This window comes from Protopterus annectens, chromosome 2.part2, assembly GCF_019279795.1.
Source record: "Protopterus annectens isolate FY-2018-M chromosome 2.part2, PAN1.0, whole genome shotgun sequence".
NCBI classification, from domain to species: Eukaryota; Metazoa; Chordata; order Ceratodontiformes; family Protopteridae; genus Protopterus; species Protopterus annectens.
In genome coordinates this window covers 944,201,277-944,228,473 of record NC_056730.1, presented here as the reverse complement: position 1 = coordinate 944,228,473, position 27,197 = coordinate 944,201,277, and the positions used below count along the sequence as shown (strand labels likewise).

Sequence of the window (27,197 nt, the reverse complement as noted above, 5' to 3'; positions counted from 1 at the left end):
TTTTTTTTTTTTTTTTTTTGCAACAAACAGCAGGAAAATGCAATAAATATGTAACACAGGCTAGCACACTTGAGTGTGTAGCCTCAACAGGTATATGCAACAAACAGGACAAACTTTCAAAGTGCATTTATAAAGTTTCAGTGTATTGTCTAGAGTAGATGAAATTGTAGATTGTAATTTCTTATAGGCACTATAATGTAATGTCAGCAGTTTTCAAATGGCATTTTTTTAATTTTACATACATTGTACATCAACCATCCAGGATTAGAAATAACAGGATTTAGTGAATATGAAGGAATAATTTGATATGCTAGATGCACCATGTTATGACCCTAATAATTTGTTACGATCGCACAACAATACAATGCCAGTGTTGTGATAAATCATACTTGTCATTAATTTAGTTTACTTGATGGTTCCAAGCATTGTTTCCTAAATAATTAAGCATGAGATGTGACTTTTGTGTTACTATCTATGTAATTGTATTCTGCAAATCTTACTCACATGAAGATTGCTACTCTGACATAAAATTGGATAACACATAAAAAGTTTCCTGATGGCAGTGGACAGCACTAGAGGCATTTGAGTCAGCCAGCTGAGGACATAGAATAGATTTTTGTGGTATTATGCAAAGAGCACAAAGAGAAAAATCTTACGGCTTTACTGGCCTGAAATTGTCTATAAATAGACTTAAAAGTAAAAGAAAAAGTCACGGACATTCAGAATTGCCATTTAGCTGAAACACCTGATATCCTTAAAGGGTAATTTGCATATATCCCATGTTGCCTCTGATACAATAGGTTTAAGGTAGCACACAGTGGAAAATCTAGCTATGCTAGATTTTTCTTTTTGTGATTTTTTTAAGCAATTGGTTTTGCGGTGTGACCTTTTTATTCATCGTTTTAGTTTAATGCAAAGAGAGAAAAGAACAAATCTTAACTCACTGTCTGTGAGGCCATTATTGTCAGTCTCTAGTCTTTTGATTATTAGGGAAACTTGACAGTTAAAATAAAAGCCCACTGTTTAATAAAAATGCATTAAAGTATTGTTCAAATGTGAAAGAGATGATATACCTCTTTGATCAACCTTGATATTAGGAAATCATTCTCCATGGAGAGGGTGGCAGATAAATGAAATGAGCTCCACAAATAGAAGACTATTGGAAAATTATGAAATTAAAAAAAATAGGATGCATGGAATATGTCTGTGGAGGTGGCTGGGGGGAAGACCCTGACAAGTTAGTGAAAATTGCAGGCTTGTTCTCCCACCATTTACTTTTATATTTCACTTTCATTGTTGTCTTGAGACATGACTAACAACAATGTGACAATTTTATATTTTATTTATTTTATTTAACATTTGTTGACCGGGAAAGTCCGACTAGGTTCCACAGATCCTGTTTTCAGCGGAGGCCCGGGGAGAAATGCTCCAGAAGCATGTCTTTATATAAGCTGAGACTCTTGAAATCACTCCTTTTGAATTAAAAGTCAAGTAACCGCATGCCTGTTTTTCTTCCTTATGTCATGAATCTGAGAAATGCTGTGGAATCATTTTTTTGCAGTATTGTTTCTCTGTAGTTAAGTCAGTAAATCATTAAACAGGAGAAGAAAACATAAAAGCAACAACAGACATTTGTTTCAGTAGTTCTGCTTTCAGCAAATATTGCTAGAAAATTGATAACGTTGGTTTAACAGCCATAATGCATAGTTTGAGGCACCTTTCCTACTCTCCCTTGAGGTGAAATTGCTTGTGTGTCAGTAGCACATCGGAAAAAAAAGATGAGGGGCTTAACTCTGAATGCTGTTTCTTACAGAAAATCATTGCTGGTGTGATTTGTTAGTGTGAGTGATTCAATTGTTTTGTGAGATTTCTTCCTTTTTCAAGTTGGTGCAATTGTATAATTGGCATATATAAGTCTGGAGGGATGGAGGGCTTGCTTGTCAACAAAAAACAACTAAAACTGATTTTTGCCCCTTTTGTATTTTGGGCATTTTTTTTTTGATTTTTTTCAACTCATCAACTTTCAGGAAGCCACCTACCTTTCAGGAAGCCAGCATTTCACAACAGGACCACGTGAGGCATTGTGCATGTACAGAGGCAGCACAATTATAGAATAGTCTTAAGATGAGTCCAAATCTGTTTTACTCTCAAGCAAATATATTGCTTAGCATTGAATGAACCTTTTTATTGATCAGCTACTAACCTATTCCTCTGGTTGTGTTCATTTTAATTTGGTGGACACCTACTTAAGTATCGTAATGACTTTTCTTGTGGGTAGATATTTAAGATAAATTATGATCTTATTACTTTGTGCTTACATTGTGTAGTTGTGCTTTTTTTTTAAACAGATTGTTTTTACACTTTTGACCCTTATGCACCACTCTGTCAGCTGCCACATCTGCTTCTCCTTGATCTCAGATTCCACTTTTGATACCTAATTGGAAACCCTTCCATTTCCTGAGAGAAGAGTGAGGTGTCCCACTGTGATGTCATACTCATGGCCAGAAGGAGTTTTGTACTTATATGCTCTACCCATTTCCCCACCCCAACACAAAACATGCAAAGATATAAGGCTGCTATACAGCATCTTTTGGTGTGTGACCCTGGTAACTGTAAGCTTATGATGCATATCCTAATATCATTTCCAGGGCTTCCATCTCTGGTTATGACCCATATCCATCTGATAATCAGCAGATCAGTAAAATGTTGTTGCCTTTCCTATTCCCCCACCCCCGTCAGTTCTCCAGGTGCCTGGCTTGGTACTTTATACAATGCATTAAAACTCTTCTCAAGCCTAGATCTGTGGTGCAGAAGGATGAGGCCTTTACTGTAACCGAGGAAACTGGAGTTTGACTAGTGGCCCTGATAGTGGGACAGCCAAGCAGAATGGGGGTGGTGAAAGGGAATAGTTCTCACACCTCTCCGGGGGTGGGGGGGTTAATGAACTCAAAGGCAAATAGGGCAGTGTGATTTCCCTGGTGGAGACCAGGTAAACAGCTACTCATCCTGTGAGGGGCGTGGGCGTAGAGAGAATGCCATTGCAGAAACAGGGGGGCACATTTTGTGCTCAGTCTGTTGTATGCCTCCCTGGCCCCTTGCTGAGTGTGTACATTTAGGGTTAGGTAAAAAAGCAAGAAAAACCTTTGAGCCACTTCAAAATGGCTGTCTCAATGACAACTCCTTTTGGTCAACATTCAGCTGGTAAAGGGAAAGAATGACCTGATAAATGGGAACATGGCTTGATTGTTGGTGTGTTATAATGCACAAACACACACAAACACTAAAAACAAGGCAGTTTGTCAAGGGCCTAAGTATCACTCAAAGTGTATTCTTATGGTGGATGTTATAGAGACTAGCCGACTGAGTATTCAAGTGGACTAAACATTACTATACATGTTTCATCCTACTTTTCTAGAAAGGCTGAATGTATAGGCTGAGCTCAGGAACTAACATAAACACTTTGTGCTTAAATCCCAGTTGCCAAGGCAAAAAGAACAAGAATTTCGGTTAAAGCTGTAAAATAAAACCCTTCTACCCATATATAATACTTATGCAATATATGGTGATGTTAATAATAAAGGAAAGTCAAAAACATTTGAGAAGATATATGCAATGCAACAGTCTGCCTGCACTTTACTTTAAAACCCCTGTAACATTACATACCACATTTAATGGCTTGTTGTCAAAAGACTGAAAACAGGAAAGTGCCACTTCAGCAAACATGCTTTGTCTTAATCATCCTTGAACAAAACTAACTGCAATCAGCATAGAAGTGCTTTAAGTGCATAGAGAGTCACAACTCATACTCCCATATCAGGGGAGACATGCTACTGCTGCCCTTTGTCTAAACCAAAAAATTCAAAGAAGAGAAAACCATGGAGGAATGGGCTGTGTCCTGATGCACCCTCACAGGCACACGAGTTTTGTTTTTTGACAGCTCAGCTTTGACTAATTAGGCATTATCTTATGCTTTTCCACAAATAGCTACCCAGTTTTACAACTGCAATTGTGATGTTGATGTCTGCAGTGTGGCAGCATTTCATCATCCTGACATCATCTACTTTTGTCATCCATCTGTTTTAATCAGAGCACATCTCTATGTCTTCTGCATCACTTCCATCTGTCGTCTAAGGATTGCCTCTATCACTATAACATTGGTGTCTCTTTCAGATATACACCTGAACATGCCTAGTGTGGTTACTATCTGTTCTTTCTCCAGGTATCCTATCCCTTTAATGCTATTTTGAGACCTCTGTCTACTGATATAGCCATCTTAATTTTTTTTCAAATACTGGCTACAAAACAGCACAGTCTCCTCAGGATAATGCCTAATCAGAGATCTATTAAATGACAAAAGTATTTTGTATTTCTATACAATACATTCCACATCCTCAGTATTCCTAATGCTTTATTGGCTTTAGAAAAGTCTTTGCCAATTGTACTCAGATGAATAATCTGGACAACGAAGAAACTTCCTCTGAGTTTTAATACTAATGCACATTGCATTTCTTATATCAAAACCAGTCAGCTGCCTTTTGATCCATTGTGTCAAAGTATTTCAGTCCTTCAGCTAACTCTACACCCTGCCATTCACTATGTCCCCAAAAAGCTACATCATTCACAGATATTTATCTGGCAAAATAATTTAAATAAAATAAGGCTCCAAGTGGAATTATCATATTATGAAATAGCTCTGCTAATGATTTTGAGAACATGCTTGCTTGGTTTGATATATCCTTCCATCATTTGGCATGTACCTCACTAAACACCTAAACCAGCATGACAGACCTCAATACTTCTCACCAAAAGGATTGCAAGACTTGGTGTTCTTTGCTACTCTGTTAGCCTAAAAGCCCACTCTCTCACTCTCTCTCTCTTTAGTCTTCTGTACTTAGTCCTCTGTGCCATGAATGACTTTGCTGTCTTTGACTCCTTTGTCTAAATAAAGACAGCTGAAAAGCAAATACTCGTTTAGCAACCTACACCAACACAGTTACATTAATAATATGATAGCATGACAGATACATAACCTAATATATCCCCCATACTTGGAAAAAAGTTGCCCTTGTACATAAAGGAAAGAACTTTCCTGGTAACATTTAAAACTAATCTCGATGACTGGGTGAGTGATCGTGAATTTTCGCCACGGAAGAAATTTCAAATAATGAAGACACTACTTATCACCCTTCAGTAAGGGGTGCCATGGTTAATCTTATTTATTGCCTTTGTTTTTGTAAGCTTAGTATGAACCTCTGAATCTATAAAATGAAGTGCTCATAGGTTGCAGAACAGGCAGAAAGATGTTGGGTTGTCTAACTTGTATGCAGGTGTTTTCTGTTGTCATAGCAGAGGATAATTAACAGGATGCAGCCATGTGACAACCTAATATTTATGCAGAGCAGAACAGGAAGCACTAGAGAGACAAAGAAAGAACAGCAGTTAATTAACTGATATCATAGCAGTTCAAAGAGTTTTAACAGTGTTGCAGAGATGATCATTTTCCAAAAGTTATAGCAGTAGGAGTCAGCTAAGCGACCATGCAGTCTGGAAAGAATGTGATTAAAGGAAGATGTGCTGGAAGTAAAAGGGATCCCCTGTAGACATATTTCTGAAACTCTAGTAAAATCATCAGGTGTTCAAATAAAAAAAAAGTGTATGCAGAGCCCATTTATGATATTGTTTGAAAGCTAAGTCATTTATAGACAGAGTAAGGACAAAGGAAGCAGTTAGTCCATGGAAAGACTCTTTGTTTTCTGGGCTAATTCCTAACTGATTGAGACTTATTCAGGTATTTTTGTGTGCAAGTGTGTGTGTGTGTGTGTATGTGTGTGTGTGTGTGTGTAATTGAACTTTACAAGAAAAAAGGATATTTATTATGTATTTTCAGGACTGTGCAAACAAAGTACATAATAATAAACTCATTTATGAAAACACTTGATTAAGGGACAAGGGAAAAAAATTCACTCTGCACATGCATATGGGAAACTGATAATGCAGGTGCCATACTGATATCATGCCACCGCTCTTGGTGCAATGTGAAAGGGTGCAGAAATAAAGGTCCAGGCCAAAATAAATGAACGTGATATGATTTTTCCTTTGTTATGGTGTTCTTTTCCAGCCTACCAAAAGTAGTAAGTAATAATTAGGGTGTGAAGAAATTATTTAGCTACCAGTCTACACTTATAAACACTTTTCTTTTTAATGTATAATATGTAAAATGACAGTGCAATTTCATTTTTTCAGGGAATAAGAATTTTTTTTTATTAATGATTTTTTAGCAACACTGTAGAGATATGAGTCTGATATTTACTGAGTTTGTCAGCCCAAACACACCAAGTGTAACCATTTATTGTGAACAAATGTTAAAAACTGAACCATTTTTTAATCTACCAGTGTAAGACTATGGAATATTTTCAAAAACTGCAAGACTGTCACATAGTGCTATTCATTCTGAGATGATGTTTTTTATTCCATCCTACTCCAAAGTAATAAACATCTGAAATAGATGTTATATATATTTTCATTTACTTTGCCTGCATCCATAATCCTATTACATTAAACTGGGAGAGAATGTAAAAGACCAATATATAGTGAATAGCACAATATAATGGTGTTGGTTGCCTTTGAATTTCAGTGTAGATACTTATAATTGAAACATTATAGCAAATTTATCAGTAAAATAATCTCTGACACATCTAAAGAGCAAATTTTGCTGTTCATTTTAGGTACAACACTATTTGTACAACTTTGCCTTCATACAACCTATGTCCTTGCAAATGAGTTTATTTTTGAGAGAGAGTGGCTAGCATAACCAGTGACAGAAAGCGTCCCTTTTCTAGAGAAGCATATATGCATATATTGTAATTAAAATGTTGTGCAAATATATTCTGGACATGTAATCAATTCAATAATTTGAAAAGAAGCCACATACCTACATCTTAAAGAAGCTAAGTGCGATGTTTGTTATCCTATGTATTTTATTGGTCTTACAGTCTTTTATGAGTCCCTACTAATGCCAAACTGAATACCAGACACTGCCCTACTTCAGTAAAATCTTATGTGGATATTCACTTATAAACACTCATGCTATATTGCATATGTGTTGTCACTCAAAACTAATGGACATGTTCAAGTTGTCAAATGCTAATTTATAAAAAGTCACAATAAATATCCTGGACAATTATAATAATAATAACATGAGCATTCTAAAAGTCAAAGAGCATCTTCATTTGTTTCATGAAATGCCAGATAGTAATTGCTATAGCACAGTTTGCTGTAGCTTCTCCCCTAGAATATGTACTTTATGATTGAGTGTTCATCCTTTCATCAAAAGAAGTCAACTAAATTGTCAACTAAGAAAAGCTGTAATGATTATCTTATTTAACGGGAAATATTTTGCAGCACTGTGGTCCAGTGATAAGACAGCTGCCATACAGCTCCAGGTTCAAGGTTTAACCCTGACCATGATTCACTGTCCATGTGAACTTTTAGTGTACTTTTCATCTCTGTATTGATTTCTTTCCACCTCCCAAAATATGACTGTTGATTAATTACAATTTTATTAAACCCTTACAACCTGGGTCAAGGCTAAAGGTCCACAAATCACTCCACTTACCCAGTTAACAAATGATAAATAAATTAACAAATAGATAGGTAAAATAAATTTATATACAGGCACATCTCATGCATCCACAGGCCATCTGTTTTCTGATTACATAATCATCAATGTTTGACTGTGATAAACAGAAGACAAGTCTGCCCATCCTAATACATGCTAGATTGTTTCACATATACAGTATACACTGCCCATGAATCGTTATTATCTATTATTATTCAACTGTTATCAAGAGACACTGAGTCATTTGCTTTCACAAACAGAATGCCAGCCTTTCCTATTCTTTTTTGACTGCATAGACCTCCATTATTTTCTTGTCTGCACGTGAAACAAATGGTAATTGTAGTGATATATTGTAGGTACTTTCTTACACAGACACACACACACACACACACACACACACACACACACGCACGCACGCACACACACGCACACACACACACACACACACACACACACACACACACACACACACACACACACACACACACACACTCACACTCACACACACACACACACACACACACACACACACACACACACACACACGCACACGCAACACACACACACACACACACACACACACACACACACACACACAGGGAATGGGTACAGACATGAGCTCTGGAGAATAAAATTACAGTTCAGCAGAGAGTGATATCACCATATCAGTTTGTTGATATATTTGATATTTCTTCCTTAGACTATTCTATCATGTTTTCCAGGAGTTTAAATTTATATTCCATGTCAAATGTGTTTTAAGTGTAACTTCTGGTATTGAGTTGAGCCCTCTGTAATCTAGTGACTGGAAGCCATACTATACCATGTATAATACAATGTATAAATTTATGGCCACCTGCCAGAGGAATGATTATGGATTGTGTTGCACTGGTGAATTTGTGTCTGAGACGAATTTTAACAAAGCTGCATTTTTTAATATAAAAAACGTTATATCATCTGAAAAGAACTTTGAACTGGAGGTGTTACAATAAAACAATACACTCACATTTACATTTCATGCTTGCAGATTCTGACTAACATTACTTTTTATATTTCTACTTAAACAGACTAAATGGTGTCCCTTGAAGTCTCACAGTCCCAGTACATCAATATACTGGGTCCAGAAACAAATAATAATGAAACTTCTCTGTGTGGATTCCCTAGTGTTCAGGCACCTAATAAAATCCATACTGTGATTATCCAACCTAATTAGCAGTTGGTAGAAATACTTTCTTTAAAACTTTACAAAGTATAAATCCACTAATGAAAGGAGGGAAGCACAAGATTCATACATTTTAGACAATAAACATAAATACATTTTAGAGAAATATAGGTTAGAAACCATTTGAACCAAAAATGTTTACACCTAGCATAGAAACAGTACACAGTAGATAGAATAAAAAAATATATAAATATATATATATACTCCTAATACTTGAGAATGTTACATTTGAGGGCAAGGAAATGAAAACCAATTATTTATGATTGGCATATAATGCAGGTTGGTACAAAGATTTATAAAGGAAATATTTTACAAATTGTAAGGTAGACAATAAGTGTAGGAGGCTCTTTGAAAGTACAAAGAGCAGTAGACCAGATTGTGATTATACCAGGAGGAGTATGAGAGCCATTTACAGAGTAGAGAGGCTATAGAGAGTAGAGAGGCCCAGAAAAGAGGTTGAGAGAGAATGGAAACATTTCGGTTAAACTAGGAGGGTGCAAAAGCATAATCAGGTATTTTTTGCATGATCCTTTAAGCAAAGTTTGACAGACTTATTGTGTTTTCTATGATTATAAGAGAAAGGGAGTATGGAATTCTAGGTTTTAGAGTGAGAAGAGGAGGATATGGAGTTTCCAGCAGTACTGTTTGCTTTATTTACAGTTAGCAACATTTTGTTAGTAGAGCATAGTGATATTTTGGGACTGTAGAGTTAGAGAATATTGTTAGAGTTTGGCATTTGTCTGGGCCATATATGAACGTATGTGTTGTGACAAGCTGTGAGCAGGTTAAATAGTGCCACTGTAGTTGCTTTAGTGTGAGGCAGTGATGTGTCCTATAATGATGGTGGTAGCAACTTTTGTAATTTTATTATAGCACTGATCAATTTAGGAGAATTGATTGAACTGTAAATTGATGAGTAAGGGGGCTGCATATAGGTGATACTTATCCTAGCTTGCAATCTCAGGAGGGGTTTGACTTGATAGAGAGTTCAACATTTTTTATGGTGTTTCTTTAGAGCATTTTTTGTTGCGGTGGTCAAATTTTATATTTTCATCAGTGATAACACATAGCAGGTTTGCCACCTTTTCTTCCTTCCATTTCCTGAGAAGAAGGCCACACACCCCTGCTAAACAAAACATACCCTTTGTGTCAGGATGGCCACACCCATTTTAACAAGCAATGCTCAAAAGCATCAGTTTTTAAAAGACATACACAGTGACTGTATGGGTAGCCTTAGATGTGGATATGGAACCCTAGACAAAATGTTCCATGGCACTCCCTACCCTTGCTATCTGCTGTAAACCCTGGTACACACCCCAGAGCTCCTCTGTTATCCTCCCAATTCTTGTTCCTTGTAATATCTAGAATAGTTATGTTTGCTTTTGTCCAGCTTTGTTTTACGTATCAGCTTTTTCCAAAATCCTTTCAACACTACTTAAATGGCCAAGACCATACTGTAATAACTATCTAGGAAATAATTTAATTAAGCTGGGAACCACAAAATCACCAGAAGTTATGGGGTCCTAAATGCTCTGAGCTGCATTTTAGAGATTTTTTCCATAAACTCTGATCCAATGATAGCCTGAACAAAAATCATGAAATAGCAAAGTAAGTTTTTTTTTTCTTTCAATGAAAAAATAATTTATGTCCAAGGCTTAATGTTCAATGATGACAACACAGTAGTTAGCAATACAATGAGTAGTAGTAACCCATAAAATGAGAAGAAAATTCTTGTAAGGGCAAATAAATCACATATAAGATGACTGTCTTCCTCCCTACAAAAAGGGCCCTACTAAGACTTATACAACAAAGAATGATGGCCCCCAAAGCTCTGAGTGTCTAGATGTTCTGAGATGTATTTTATTCCTTATTTTTCTTTCACAACCCTGGAGATTTATGGACTCATTCACATTTTCTGTGTACCCTCTGTTGTTAGCTTGGAATGGAAGCGAAAGGTCAAATGGCCATAGTCATGTATTTCACGTTGTTGCTGTAATAAATCTACACATACAACCTCAACCTTAAAACCAAAAGAAGAAACCTTTTGTGTACCTCTTTGAGGTCAATCTAAGAGAGAGTGAAAAAGCAAACACAGCACAACAACATATTTCTACCTTTTGGTGTCAGCTGTCCATACGCAGCATGTCTCCTTTCTCCTATATCCTGAAGATAGACACTGGTATATATATATATATATATATATATATATATATATATATATATATATATATGTATATATGTATATATATATATATATATATATATATATATATTTGATTGCAGTTGTGAAGAAAGTGAAAAAATAACACTAACAGTAATTCATTGCAGGTCGTTCCTATACAGTACATTGACCCAAGACAAGTTATAATGAGCTTTAGTGCAGCCATCTAAGATGTGAGTTTGAGGAAAGGTAAAGGAGTATTGATCACTCTGCCACCAGCTGACACACAACTGAGGTTTAACTGTGAGACACATTAAAGAAATAATGACCACAGTATCCCTGATACACACAAACTATAGTGGTCTCTGTGCTCATCTCTGAGTGGGTTCAGTTTTAAATTCTATTGGGGCACAGAGAGGGCCCTACTAAGCCACTTATACAGCTAGGAATGATGGCCCCTAAAAGCCTTGAGTAAATAGGAATCCAGAACACCTGAATAAAAGCCATACAAAGACATGGAGGCAAAGCAGACTCCAGATAGATGGAGCCACAACCAAGAACTCAAGACAGGGAGATAAGTACTGTGAGACAGCAGGAGGATGTACTGCTCCACATCTGTTTTGGGTCTAGGATGGGTCATGTGGGCTGGATGTAGGAGTCTATTGATGGTGGACCAGAATATGTTAGGGTTGTTCTGGTTAGCTGTTTGTAATTCTATGTAGTATATTTTTCCTTTTTTTCTGTCAGACTGGATTTTGGTTTTAGTAGTGTTTCCTAAGTTGATTGCATTTTTGTTTGTTGACATCAGTACTGGACCTTTCCAGGTTATCTATGCTGTATTTTTGTTTTCCATGACCTGTTCAGTTTCCTTTCTTAGCCAGGGAGCTGGGCTTGATTTAATTCTTTTGGTCATTACGGGTGCAGTCTCACTATTTTTAGAAATGTATTAAATAATGTTGCTGTTTCATCTAATTTGATTGGGTTTAACACTTCCCAGTTTAATCATTTTAAGTTTGTAATTAAAGTGTCTTTGTTGAAGTTGCAGAGATTAGATCAAGGTTATAACGATGATGATTTTGGTTATGAATGTGCTCTCTTATTGTGGTAATAAGCAGGTGGTCGTTAAAGGTGTAGGGAATAGTACCATCATAGTTTATTTTATTTAGTTTATTTGTAAGATGGACTCTAAGATGGAATTCCTGTCAGTGGATTTGTTATCTGGTAGGAGTAGAGATAGTTGGGTAAACCCATATAAGTTTATGGGACCTGTAAGGTTAGATGATGTTTTGGCATAGGGAAGTAATTAACAAGACTACTTAAAATAATAATAATAATAATAATAATAATAATAATAATAATAATAATAATAATAAACAAGATTGAAGGGCAGTGCAGCAAAGCCACTTGGCTTGGGATCCAGAGTTTACTAATCAAGAGGATGACATGCTAGAAATGGTGTGGGGATTGTGGTGAAAGAGAGGCTTCAGAAGGCAGCGAGGGAATTAATCAGAATTAGTGACAGACTCATGGCAGTCAGATTCCATCCTAATAATAGGGCAGTATTCATAATCTCAGCCTATGCCCCACAGTAGGATTATAACAGTGAGGAGAAGAGTGCATTCAGACAGCAGTTGCAGGACCTACTAGATAAAGCAGGACAACATGAACTGGTGTTGATAATGGGTAACTTGAATGCACATATCAACACAGACAAAACAGGATATGGTGACTGCATAGGTTCACATGGGTGGGGCAACAGGAATAAAGAAGGAGAGGCCATTCTAGACATCTGTCTGTCAAATGGCTTGATAGCCAACACATGGCTCAAGGAGAGAGACATGCATAAGATCACATGCAAGACTGGCCAACATGGAGCTCAGGTAGACTTTCTCCTTAAAAAGGAAAGGACATTAGGGTAGAATCAGAGATTGCAAAGTCATCCCCAGTGAAACACTCAGCCCATGACATAAACCACTGGTTGCCACAATCAGCTGCATGCAGTGGTTAGAGATGGCTATAAGGTCAACAGAGAACAAGCTGAAGACCCGGAAGTTGACTGGAGAGAAAGTACAACAGTTCAAGGAATTATCCTGGGCTCTAGCACCCCAAGAAGAGGAAGAAATAGGTGGAGTTGAAGAAGAATGGCAGCACCTCAAAATGGCATGTGCGAAGACTGCAGAACTGATATGTGGCCAATCCAGGTATGGAAATAAGGTACATAAGGAAAGCTGGTGGTGGAATGCAGAAGTCCAGTAAGTAATCAAAAGAAATAAGGAGTGCAGGAAAAAGTGGGAGATAGAAAAGACAAAACAGGCTGGAAAAGGAATACTGGTTGGCCAACAAAGAAGCTATGTAAGGAGTTGCAATAGCAAAGAACATGACATCAGAGGCACTCTACCAACTTGTAGAAAGTGACTCAGTAGGTAGTACAAAGAAACTATATCAGGTAAAGACAGAAATATAAAGAAGATAGTGAGACACCCTTCATAAGGGATGCCAGCAACAACCTGCTCACCAGTCCACAGCACATCAAAGGCAGATGGAAGGAGTATTTCCAGCAGCTAATGAAGATGAAAACTCCACAGAAGATGTATTGCCCCAGACACAACCTATGCTGAGAGAAGAAGAGGATACCACCCTTGAAGAAAGAATAGCACTAAGGAAAATGAAGTCAGGGAAAGCAGCAGGCTCAGATGTGGTCACGCCAGATATGATTAAGATGCTGGGTAAGAGAGGGGGAAAATGGCTCCTGAGGGTAGTCATAGCAGTGTGGGGAAAAATGGAGAATAATCATATTCATGCCAGTGCACAAGAGCAAAGGGGACATCCACAACCCTGGGCAGTACAGAGGCATCAGACTCCTGTCACACTGCATGAAAGTTCGGGAGAGGGTGATTGATAAATGGATATGCAGGGAAGTAGAATGTAAGATGGGAGATGAGCAGTTCAGATTCAGATTAGGATACAGCATAACTGACCTGATGCTTGCAGTGAGGCAGACAGTTGGGAAGAAGCTAAAGATGAGGAAAAAGCTCAACTGGGCATTCTTAAACATGTAGAAAGCATATGACAAGGTTCCAAGAATGCTGACTTGGTCAGTTCTGTGATGGTTCACCATCCCAGAAACATTGGTAATTAGGGTAGGTTATGTACAAAGACCCAGTGAGTGAAGTGTGAAGTCTTTGGAATCAAAAAGAGGTTCCCAGTGGGAGTGAGTGTGCGTCAGGGGTCAGCCCTGAGCCGATTGTTGTTAATATTGGTGACGGAATACATTAGCAAACAGGTCAAAGGGGAAAGATCAACAAAGCTGCTGTATGCAGACGATGTGGCATTACAGGCTGGCGAACTTTACTGTCAGATACCTTTACAAATTCAAGATCACATTTCATACCATGTTTCATGAAGACTGTTTTTTTTTTTTTTTTTTTATAAAATTCATTTGTTGTACTGTGACAAGCAGTGGTGTGTATAAATATATGCATACATACACGTTTTTGTAGGCACTGCACTTCACTGAAAGCTCACTTGACTGAAAGCTCACTTGGTCGAAGTTCATTTGGTCGAAAATGGAATATAGCCCCTGCCCCACTGCAGTGCAACCCTGGAGTGAGAATATTAAATAAGGGGGTGTGGGGGGCATAGCCCCCCATAATTTTAATGTCTTCACTGTTATAAGAAGGTATATCCATTAGAAATGCATTGATATATATATATATATATATATATATATATATATATATATATATATATATATATATATATATATATATATATATATATATATATATGTATGTATATATAATGTTTAGTAAAAACTATTAGCATTTACCAATAATAAAAATAAATAAATAAAAATAAAAACAGTCAAAAATTTTAAGTGGTTTTTTTCCATGGAGGCAAGTACTTCACACCCCCTGTGGATGCAGTAACTGGAAGAAGAGGGAAATTCCCCTCCAAAAAGAGCATCACTCCCATCTGAACTTAACTGACAGTGATTTCCTACAGAGTAATTCCACTCCTCGGTGGATGAAACTTTGAGCTACTGAAGCTTGAGGGTTCAATGTTCATCTATCCACAGGTTACCCATATATATATATATATATATATATATATATATATATATATATATATATATATATATATATTTATGTGTGTGTGTGTGTGTGTGTGTGTGTGTGTGTGTGTGTGTCTGTATACATATATATATATATATATATATATATATATATATATATATATATAGAGAGAGAGAGAGAGAGAGAGATAAAGATATATGATTTCTAATATAAAGAATAATTAGTTAATTCCAAGACTGAGTGGTTTGAAAGCTTGAATGGTTATTGATGAGCATGACATAGTTTCCCATAAGCTGGCATAGAACCTTTGCAAAAGAAAATACCAGATAGGAAGATATCTATAGGTATACCTTTAGATACAGATGCACACAAGCACACATCAGAGACAAACAGACACACATAAATATTTAAATTGGCTATGGTAAGTGAATTATAGTCTGATTTAGTTTACCTTCAAATACTTTCGTAGATTCATTAAGTAATCTATGCCATTTAATGTTATGAACCATACTGTTCAAATTATATCTGCTTTTTATATTTGAAAATAAATGTTGTCACCTTGTTATAATAGCAGTCACTATTTTAACTTTGTGCAAGTGAACAACCTTTTGTGTTTTTTCCTTAACTTTTCAGAGAATGGACATCGTTTGCATGTGGAGGCAGCACAGACAAAAGTAATCTCTTACCGAGGAGGCAATGCCACATTGCCTTGTAGATATATACGTGACCCTTTTTCCACTGGACCCCAGAAAATTCGTATCAAATGGACCAAGCTGACATCAGATTATCTGAAAGAGATAGATGTTTTTGTTGCCATGGGACACCATAGGAGAAGTTATGGGAACTACCATGGTCGTGTATTCCTGCAGGAGGGAGGCGAGAATGATGCTTCAGTTGTAATAACAGATATTACTCTAGATGACTACGGAAAGTACAAATGTGAGGTGATCGAAGGATTGGAAGATGGCGTTGTAATTGTTTCTCTTGATCTGCAAGGTAAGAGTTTTTTCAAAGAATGTGTAATACCGCTTTAAGTAATCATTGGTGATAGGCTGCTGACAGAGGACAGTTACCAGGCATGTTTAAAAAAGATTTCTGGATTGTCTTGTATACTCTCATCTAATACCCGTTCAGATAAAATGGTTTGAATTAGATAAGAGTGGGGACAACTCAATAAAATGTAGATAAATAAATAAATGAAATTGTTTTAATGTTGACCTAATGTGTTGTTAAACAGGAGAGTTAGAGCATGTATCACTAGGGATGCTCTGCACCTCTCCGCTCTAGGCTTTCCAGTATTCGCTAAAACACTCTTCTCCCCAGTAGTGCCTTTTTAGGTAAGGGCAAAGTGAAAATACTTCTGACATAGTAACTCAAAACCAAGAAAAGGTAAAGGTGTTGCTAATCAATGCTAGGAGTCTGGACACAAAAACTGCATTCCTACAAGCTCTTCTCACCCTAGAGAACACTGATATCTGTGCAGTCACTTTGGCATGGTTTTAAACCACGGAGAACACCCCAGCAGTGCAAGCCTATGCCTTCCACACATTTAGACTGGGTGCTGCACAGGCAGGGACTAATGGTGGAGGTTTCTTGATTTATATTGAAATAAATTAACCTCAAGGCTGGTCAAACAAGATGATGAACTTGAGCTTCACTACAGTCAAATTACCAAAGGTAGAATCCCATGCCACTTCCTTGCAGGCTATAGGTCCCCATCTTTGACCTAGGAAACCTATAACATGTATTTAAGCTTGATAGAAATACTCACCATCCAACCCAATATGATATTCATGGGCAAGGTTAATTACCCCACTGTTAACTGGAAATTATGAATGACACCAAATGTGCAAGTACAAAGATTCCTGGGTTTTGTAAATACAAACTCGCTGGACTAGATTGTTAATAGAATCATTAGGGGATCAAGCAAACTGGATCTGGTCCTCATTAATATGAGAGAGCACTGCATGCACCCTAGTTTAATATCCTCTCTGGTAAGATCAGATCACAAAACTGTCTCCTTTGAAGTAAAAATAAAACCCAGAAACCCAGTTAACCCTGAAATGTTCAGGAACTTATCTAAGGCTGACTTTCTGCTACTGAGTGATAGCCTAGCAAAAGTTCAACCCTCCTAAACCCTGAGTACATGACTGACTATGCAGAATTGTTCACAGAAACCTTATACAAGCATGTTAATAACTGCACAGAGGCAACTGTATCCACAAGGAATAAGTACATAATTCACTCAAAAAACTAGCCACCCTGGTGGGATCACAACATCTATAGCTTGTATAACAAAAGGAAGAAAATCATGGCAAAAATTAATAGGTATAGCACCCAACAGGATAAAAGTGATTTCATCAACTAAACAAACAGCTAGGAGGAAAATAAAGTCCACCAATGCCAAATTTGAGGTAAATTTGGCTTCCCAGGCCAAAGACAACCACAAGGCATTCTTTAGCTATGTCAGCAACCTCAAATGCAATCCAGATCTCATTGTTAATGTAGCCACCTATACTGAGCCAGAAGATATAGAAAACCTACTGGTAGATACATTCAGCTCTAGGTTTACTCCTCTCCTCCCCCCAGCCTCCTCTCAGGAAGTACCATCAAATATAACTCTTCCTAATATCACTAGGGAATGGGTCTTCAATGCTCTTACTAAGACCAATAATATTGTATCGATGTGCTCAGACAATATCCCAGGCTGTGTTTTAAATAGCATAAAACATGACCTATTAAGCCCCATGGAATCACTGTTTAATTGTAGCTTCCAAACAGACTTCATGTATCATGAATGGAGAACAGCAACCATCATCCTTCTGCACAAATGCAGGCCATCTACTGACCCTGGAATCTGCAGAACCATAAGTCTCACTAATCTAGTATGCAAAGCCATGGAAAGAATTATCATGGAAATGATCAATAATGACAAAGAAAACCTCCAGACACTGGACCTAACTCAATTTGGTTTTGTCAAGGGCAGGTCATGCCTAATTAACCAGGTAGACTTCTTTGAGAAGATTACCAAAGCAATGGATGAGGGAAAAATGGTTCACACTGCCTACCTTTTCCTGGCCAGGGCAGTTGATGCAATCCCATACTCAGGCATTGTTAACAAACTTAAGAGGTTAGGTATAGACCCTTACATCACCCAGTGGATAGCCAGCTGGTTCACAGCCATGACTCAGGAAGTTAGACCTGGGGAGTCCACCTCTAAAAGGAGGACAGTCACCAACGGAGTCAGTCAGGGATCTGACTTAGTACTGCTCCTTTTTGGCATCTACATCTTTGAAATCTAGGCCAAAATCAAGGGCGTCTGGCTGACCAAATTTACAGATGGCTTCAAATTAGGAGCAGTAATAGAATCCTCCACAGACCCTGATATTCTCCAGGAAGGGCTGATGCAGCCAAATAACTGTTGTCAGAGCCATGCACTAAAGCAAAATGCCAAGAAGTGCATAATAATATCCTTTGGGAAGTTATCAACTGCTGGTAGCTATCATATTGACAACAAACCCCTAAGAGCCGACCCAGTAGTCAGGGACTTGGGGACACTTGTAGACATTCATGTAGCCTTTGACCATCATGCTTCTATAGTAGTGAGTAAATCTTTCTATGTTGTGCAACTTATAAACAAAGGTATGGCATCTAGGTCCAAGGAGGTCATTGTTCCACTGAATTTGGCATTCATCAGACCTATAATTTAGTATGGTGCCTCCTTTGGTATGTACCTAACCAGGCATATCCAACAACTGGACCATCCACAGAGGTTCCTCACTAAAAGAATACAGGGCATAAGTAACATGTACTATGCAGAATGCATGAAAACCTCATCCCTGTAATCTATCTCCTGTAGGCTGTTGAGAGGATGTCTATACCTGGCATACAAAGCATTGTTGGAGCACAACCTGATGGACCTCCTGCATTTGTGCAAAGCTAACAGCACCAGAATTACCTATTTTAAAGACTTAAACTATGCCTTTGACTGTAGGACCTGCTGGAAAGACAGTTATGTATCCCAGAGTCTACTCCTTCCCTGGAACAGGCTCCCTATCCATGTACATTAGAGCTCCTCCCTAACCCAATTCAAGTGTAACTTGGACAACTGTATGGGAGAACTGGAAATTCATCCCTGATTTGTCACCTATGTCTTTAGTGGAGACAGGCAACTTGTAAATGATTCATCTCCCAGGCCCCTGTTTGTAAATGGTTCATCTCCTGGGGTTTTGCTTATAAATCTTTCACCTCCGAAGAACCTGCTTACACTTATCAAGGGTACCAGAACTTGTCAGAGATTTGGGGTGCATGGCTAGGCTTAAAAAGTCCCCAGTGGCTGTTAGTGTAGTACACACCTATGAACCTATGTATCTGTGAAAAGGTAGCAGACGGTAGATGTTTTCTCTATCACAGGAAACACTGAAGAATGTGGGATAGGAAAGTAAATACTATGTCTGATTTCTAAAGCTTAACTGAAAGATAAAGGCTTATTTATTAACCAGAGTTTAATTGCAGAAGCAGGGAACAGCACTTGGTCTATGAATATAAGGATCGTATGTAAGTCTGAGGCCGGAGGGCAATTTCAGAGTTAGAATGAGCTCTAAACATAGGCATTGCCAGCAGCATTGAACAGTTTATGCATTACATAAAGTGGAAATGTAAGGTGTGGCAAACTGTAACACTGCAGTTTCCAGGTAAGCAACAATCTTCATCTGTCAGTTCCTAGCATGAATACTGCTTACATAAAATTGACCCTTTAGATGTTTTGTGTTCAACAGAACTGTGCACAAGAAAACAGTTAAAATACATGCTACTTTGGGTAGATAAAGGAAGGGTACTACATGTTCTAGGTGTGTCATAGAAATACATACGCAGAAGCCAAAATGTATGAATATTCTCAAATAATTAAACAGAACATTGCTCACCGAAATTTATATCATCTGCTGATATGAATAGATCACACTGCCCTTTGTCAAGGCAGGACATTTATGCAAACAGATGGATATGCAGAATTGCTTCAAGAATTTTGCAAGCCCCATGCTATGAAATCATCAATAATTGTAAGATTTTTCTTCCATACTTCTACAAATGCAGGTAAACAGAGGTAGGTATCCTTCTGTGTATGGACTTGAGGAACTTTGAGGTTATATGCATCTCTTTAGCTAATGATGTAAATGTGCAAGACCTCTAAGAAGCAGGGACATTAAAGTTATTGTCACAGAGGTCATGAAAGAAGACAGGTACCCATATCCTTTGCTAATGTGTCACAGACTATTTTGGTCCTTCAGAAACAATGCTGGCTGTAGCAATGTTCGATGTTTGGTTTAAACTGACCTACAGGGCTTGAAAGAAACAGTTTACATTTTCAGATCAAATGTTCAAGCTGTAATAACATATGCATTTGTTTTTTTTTTTGTCCTGAAATAAACATAATACAACATGAAGTAAACAAATAGCTACAAATCTGAAACTATTAAACAACCAACCAACCAACCCATAAGATACTTCATAAAGGAGACTTACTTTTATTTTTCTTAATGTGCATGTATAAATGTTTACAGGATGCTGACAGCTGGTATCATATTTCTTAATGTCAGTTACAATTTGTTTAAAATGCTAGTATTCTGATCCATAGATACATATGTAGAGATCTTCAGGCATCCACAGGTTAATGGAAGAAAGGTCTGATGTGACTGTGGTCTGCCTGAAAAAGTTAAAAGTCTACGTTCATGTTTCATGTGGGTTTGAAGTGGAACTGCTTCAGTGAAGAAGCCTACCTGCTTAATTTCAAATGGACCAATATGTGGTAGTGTACTTACCAAGTAGGTCAACATCCATCTTTTCTTATCCAACTGACTCAGTGCCAGTTATAGGAATTGTTTAGTTAGCTTGGGATATTTCAACCGCATTGGAGTTTCAGGATCTGTTTTCTCATAGGCACCACTTAATTTAATGTCTTAACTACAAACTATTTTCCAAATGACTGCTTACAAATTACTTTTGGCCAGTTTTCTTTACTGCAGAAACAATTATTCTACATCTCCAAACAGTTTAATATTTTCCTTGTGACTTTCTCCAAGGATATTCTTGGCATAATTGCCTGTAAATGCTCTTAAACTGTATTCTTACTCTCATAAACAAAGGAACAATTGTGCCTTGAATTTTAATGAAAAAATAATTTTAATTTACTCTTGTGCCACAACATATACAAATAAAGATTTTATGCTTATACACCGATGCATATTATTTTCTGTCGTGAAGTTACAAAAACACTATATATTTCATTTGCCTATGAAAGCTACAGTTTTGCTTTCAAATAATTGTTTTGCAAATGCTATTAGGTCAATTTCAAAAGGACAGACTAGCCTAAACTTCATCCTACCTATAAGTATCAATATTCCCCTATTGCCTCAATGCATTACCTGGATAGTAAGCCTTACAGTTTCTACTGCATGACCAAACAATGGAAAAACAAACAGCAGAATGACAGATAAGTCCTTTATTTTTTCAGAGAAAAGATCAGTATTTTGGTTTGCGTTTACACACATATATATATATATATATATATATATATATATATATATATATATTTTTTTTTTTTTACATATGCACATTCATATTTGTTGTGACCTGAAGGACATACAAAAACAGTGTAGCCTAATGGCAGTGTAGGATGACAGCTTGTACTTAGCAATATGGGATTGCATTTCATGACCCACATTAAGTTGGTGATTCCTGATACGCCACTCTAAATTAAGAAGGTGACATAAATAGCTGTAGTGACAAAAACATTTCTTTGACAGGAGAAAAATATCTATGTGTATGCATGTGTATGTTTGTATGTGGGTGTCTGTATATATGTCAGACTTCAAATGATCAAAAACACCATCCATCACAAAAAATCTTAATTACAAAAGAAAACATATTCTGTTTCCTTATGCAATCAACAAAGTAGGTGAATTAGATAAAATTACCTCTTAAAGCACTGTAACAAATAGCTGTCATACCAGCTTAAATTTATATGAGTAACTCTTCTGATAAAAAGTATGGCACAACACAAATCATAATCTTATTTTATTTAGTTGGCTTTGCCTCTCTAACCACCATTATGACAGCTTTGAACTATACTCTTTTATTTATATATGCTAACTTCACAGTCACACAATTGCAACCAAAGTAAAATACCACAACATATGCTATAACTGACAGAATCTCAGTTGACTATTGTACAGACTAACTGTTTCTAACATCTACAATGGATCTAGGAATAAGATATATATTTATATATGTGTACATAAACACACGCACACACACACACACACACACATATATATATATATATATATATATATATATATATAGATATACTCACGCGCGCACACACACACACACACACACACACACACACACACACACACACACACACACATATATATATATGTATAATGTTTACTTTTACTTACAACATAATGAATATTTAGTAGGCATGCACTCCAAATGACTGCAGGATGACTTAGCCAAGGAAGAATCTTTTTTTTTTCACTGCCAGTGAAAAGTGAGTGTGATAAATCAGACTATAACAGGAAAGGAAAATAGCATAAAAGGCCATATATCAGCCTTATTTTGTGATTTGAGATTTATTTACAAAACCTTGACATAGTAACAAGAAGATGTTCATCTATAAAACAGGGTTAACATTTCTTTCTATTCTGCTTTTAGGAATTTAGTGAGGCTCAGCCATAAATTCGGTCACATCATTATTGTTGTTTCAATTTGATTGTGCTTTGACATGTTAAAACTAAACAGGGTATTTTGTATTTTTCTGACAAAATATAAAAGATCTGTACTACTGAAGCAGACACAACTCAGTAATTCCTCTCTAAGCACAAGTTGTATAACCTCAGAAGAAACCAAATACAACTGAAAATGTTAGACAATGACAATGAAAATCCTATGGGCACCAGCATCTGGTACCTATATTTAAAATGCAGTTCTGCCAAAAAGAAAGGCACCAAGGAACCATAGATACTATATGCAGTTCCCATTTCAGAGTTTATGACACACTTTATAGGCATATTATGGATCTTTAGCCATGAAACATCAAGTCCTATCTGACCTCATATTTCTTTGCAAAACAGGTGTTTTTACCACACTAGTGATCTAAATCTACAACAACAACTAAACAAGATAGGCTCCTAACACACCAACGTATTCCCAGCCCATGAACTAAGCTACCACAAGCCAAAGTACTACTTTGACTATTCTTAAGGCTAGTCTTGCTGACTAGATTGGTACTCACAAATTTACACCAGGGTTATTATGTATGCTGTATGCAGCAGATAGTAAAGGCCTTCTACAGTTATGTAAAGAATCTCCACGGCAATACCCAGATTTTCTCTGAGCTACTGCACAATGGTACCTCCTATACCGAGCCAACAGATATTGCCAATATACTGGCGGACAGATTCAGTGCCAACTATACTCCACCCCCAAAAAAGGACCAATCACAATGCCAGCAGATTGCCAGGCAGCCAGTATTACTGCTGCATAGTTTACAACAGCACTGTCCAAGGCCAAGAATACAACTTATATGGGACCTGACAATATCCCTGGCTGTGTTCTACATGACCTACAGAGTAAACTGGCACCTCACATGTGTGCCCTGTTCAATCACAGCCTCACTTCAGGCTTTGTCCCTACTGAATGGTGCACTGTTACAGTCATCCCTCTCCACAAAGGAGGAGTGTCTACAGACCCTGGGAATTATCGCCCCATTAGCCTGACAAGTCTGATATGCAAAGCTATGGAACGCATCATCATCATGGACCTAATAAACAAGGATACAGGGAATATCAAAACTCTGGATCCCACACAGTTTGGTTTTGTGAAGGGTAGATCATGCCTGCTCAACCTGGTCGACTTCTTTGAGTCAGTCACCAGAGCTGTGGATGAAGGCAAGGTGGTTCATACAGCCTACCTTGATCTGGCCAAGACCTTTGATACCACTCCCCACTCAAGAGTCATAGAAACACTCACTAAGCTAGGCATCAACCCCTATATCACTAGGTGCGTTGCAAACTGGCTCACAGATAGAACTCACAGTGTGAAAGTAGCTGACTCCATGTCAGACTGCTGACTAGTCACAAGTGGAGTCCCACAGGGTTCTGTCCTGGGTCCTCTCCTGTTTTTTATCTACTTCTCTGAAGTCCAGGCCAACAAGAAGGGTCTATGGCTGACAAAGTTCGCAGACGATTGCAAGCTGGGAGCTATTATCAACTCCCCAAGTGATGTTGACATCCTATAGAATGGCCTCACTGAGACCAACGACTGGTGTCAGAACCATGGCCTTAAGTTCAATGCCAAAAAAATGTGCCATCATCACCTTTGGGAAAAACCCGGTTCCTATGAATTACCACATTGTTGGTAGCCCACTGAACACAGAAGGCGTTATAATAGATCTGGAAACACAGGTTGACAGCAACCTCCCTTTTGATCACCACATTACCGCTGTGGTCAGAAAGTCCTTCTATGTGGCACATCTCATTACTAAGGGTTTTGCATCCAGCAAGAAAGAAGTCATTGTCTCCCTCTTCACTTCCCTCATTAGGCCATTTGGCATGTACCTCACTCGACACCTGCAACAACTGGAGAGGCCATAAAAGTAGCTCACAAAGAGGATCCTAGGCTTTAAACACTTGTCCTATATGGACTGACTCAAAAAACTTCAACTATTGTCTGTCTCATGTCGCCTGCTTAGAGGCGATCTCTGCTTGACTTACAAAGCCATGTCTGACCCAGCTCTGTTAGAAATGCTATATCTAAAGAAATCCCAATCCCTCCACACAACACGCTCCAGAGACCTCAAACTCATTACCACAATCAACAGAATGTACTGGAGGGACAGGTTCATAACCCAGAGACTGCCCATGCTATGGAATAGACTTCCCATACATGTCAAGCAGAGCACCTTGCTGACCCTCTTCAAGAGAAATCTTGTTGAGTGGATGGGAAATAGAGAATTCACCCTGGGGATAGCTCCAGTGGCTCTACTCAACAGATGCACTGGGAACTAAGGTCAGGTGGCACAATGCCAGGGTAATCCTATAGCTAGGCTTGTAAAGGCCCCAAGGCCATCAGCCTAGTACACACCTATGAACCTATGTATAACTTTATTTTATTTTGTAGGTAAGCACTGTTAAGTGCTTAAAAAGGTATTAAAGAAATTTTAAGTGTGTTTGCATGATGTTACTTATGACAAAGCATCTAGGACTATTTGCCTAGTATCATTCTTATGTTCCTATGATAGGTCATTCAAGTATAAAATGCATCTAAGACTGCAATTCAACCCCAATGATTTCAATTTAGCTAAACATTCACTTTGACTCCACCATTTTGGTTACTTGAGATCATGGAATTTGAGCCATTGCATGTTAAAACTAATAAACAATCCTTAAAATATTTTTTTTTACTTTTGACTTAATGACAGCTCTATAAGTATATTGCTGTGGCCAGTGCAACAGAGCCCGGCAGCTGAGCATAGCTCAGACCTAATTTTGACTGCAGAACCTTTCCCTCCTTAGCTCATGGATACTGGCCATTACTAATCTGTAGTAACAGAAGGACTGCATTCTCTAGTAAAATATATTTGTTTTACTTCTTTTATAATGGAAACTCACAAAAATATACTTCAGAGTGTCACTATATATTCAACATGAGAAGAAGGTATATACCCCAAAGGAAACTGAGTATGATATAAAATGTCAGACTGTGAGACTGAAGGTGTATGATCCTCAACATTTGGAACCTATGAATAAAAGCCACCAATGTACTTCTTGTTTTATCTGTTTTGTATATTTACTTACAGAAGCCACCACAAGCCAATTTCTATGTAAGAGTCTATAATAGAGTTTTTAGGAAATGGTAATAGAATGCATAACTCTGGGATGCATTTACGTTTGTTATTCAATATTTAAGAGTTTGAGCACAGGACTTCATCTTCTTATGGTTTACCTATGAGCTGCTGATGATTAGAAGTTTTTTATTTCAAAAGTTAAATGTCAGGGTAAGTTTTACCAATGTGTTGTATTATGCAAGCTGGCAGAGTTCTTTTACTGGGGGTATTCCCATTTCAACACTGTGATGTGATTGTAGGGTTAGAATATATATACTTTAGAGGTATGGGGTTGCAGATGGGCTTGCCCTGTGCCAAAAAATTGTGTGTTTTTTTCAGGTTTCTGACTCACCATTTTCAAAACTCATCTTTTGAAAAATGGCAAGCTGAAAAAATGTGCTTCATAGACTCATTGACTCATAGGTAAACCCTTCTTAACACAAGACAGAATTACCTACTTCCATTTTACTGACAATCACCTGTTTTCTAACAATACGTGGAAAATGACAAGTATTTTATATTTCAGTCTGTTTTATGAAAACAATATATACTCATAAACAAGAAACAGCTTGTGGTGAACTAGTCCATGAAAACTGAACAACAAAACCAAAATAAGTGGGAATCAGGACTTGACAATACCCAGAAAGCCAGTTAGCACTTTCATCCACTAAGTGATAAGTAAACATTATCAGAACAGATCCAAAGTAAAAAGCCATCAGCTTTAAAACAGGTATAAGAAAATCACATGCTTTAGCTGGACAAAGGACTGTCAAGAAGAAGAAGAAATTAAACTGAAATATGACTAAATGAATACACACAACTTAAAACTGTCCATAGTGTACAAAATATGCACTTTCATTTTAATTTTCTAAATTTTAAAATATTTTGATGTTAAGATGTCCATTCAGTCCAGGTTCTTGTTGCAACACGTACACTGCTGAATTACAATCAAGTGCACCTGTAGCACCAATAAAATACCACTGGATATTAAAAATTACATATTGTAATATGTTGATGTAATGACATTATCAGCAGAAACCAAAAGATAGGCGGGTGAAACCACTAAATCAAAATAAAGAGTTTTCTGATTATTTTTCATTCCTGGATCTCACTTATTTTTAATGTATACAGGAATATGCTGACTGATTTGTTAATTTGCTCATCAAAGAGGAGGTGGAAGAAAATGTCTCCATTTTGTTGAATCATTCCATACAGTACTTTAATATAGTGCC

At 37.4% G+C, this 27,197-nt stretch overlaps 1 protein-coding gene across 4 annotated transcripts in view; it reads left to right on the top strand.

Annotated features, from left to right (window-relative positions):
- HAPLN1 (hyaluronan and proteoglycan link protein 1) overlaps nucleotides 1-27,197 on the top strand; it is a 661,153-nt gene that overhangs the window by 381,056 nt on the left and 252,900 nt on the right. For all 4 annotated transcript variants that reach the window (XM_044064261.1, XM_044064264.1, XM_044064265.1 and 1 more), the window contains exon 3: nucleotides 15,708-16,070. In XM_044064261.1, coding sequence (XP_043920196.1) covers nucleotides 15,708-16,070 — 363 coding nt within the window. The remainder of the gene's footprint in view (nucleotides 1-15,707; nucleotides 16,071-27,197) is intronic.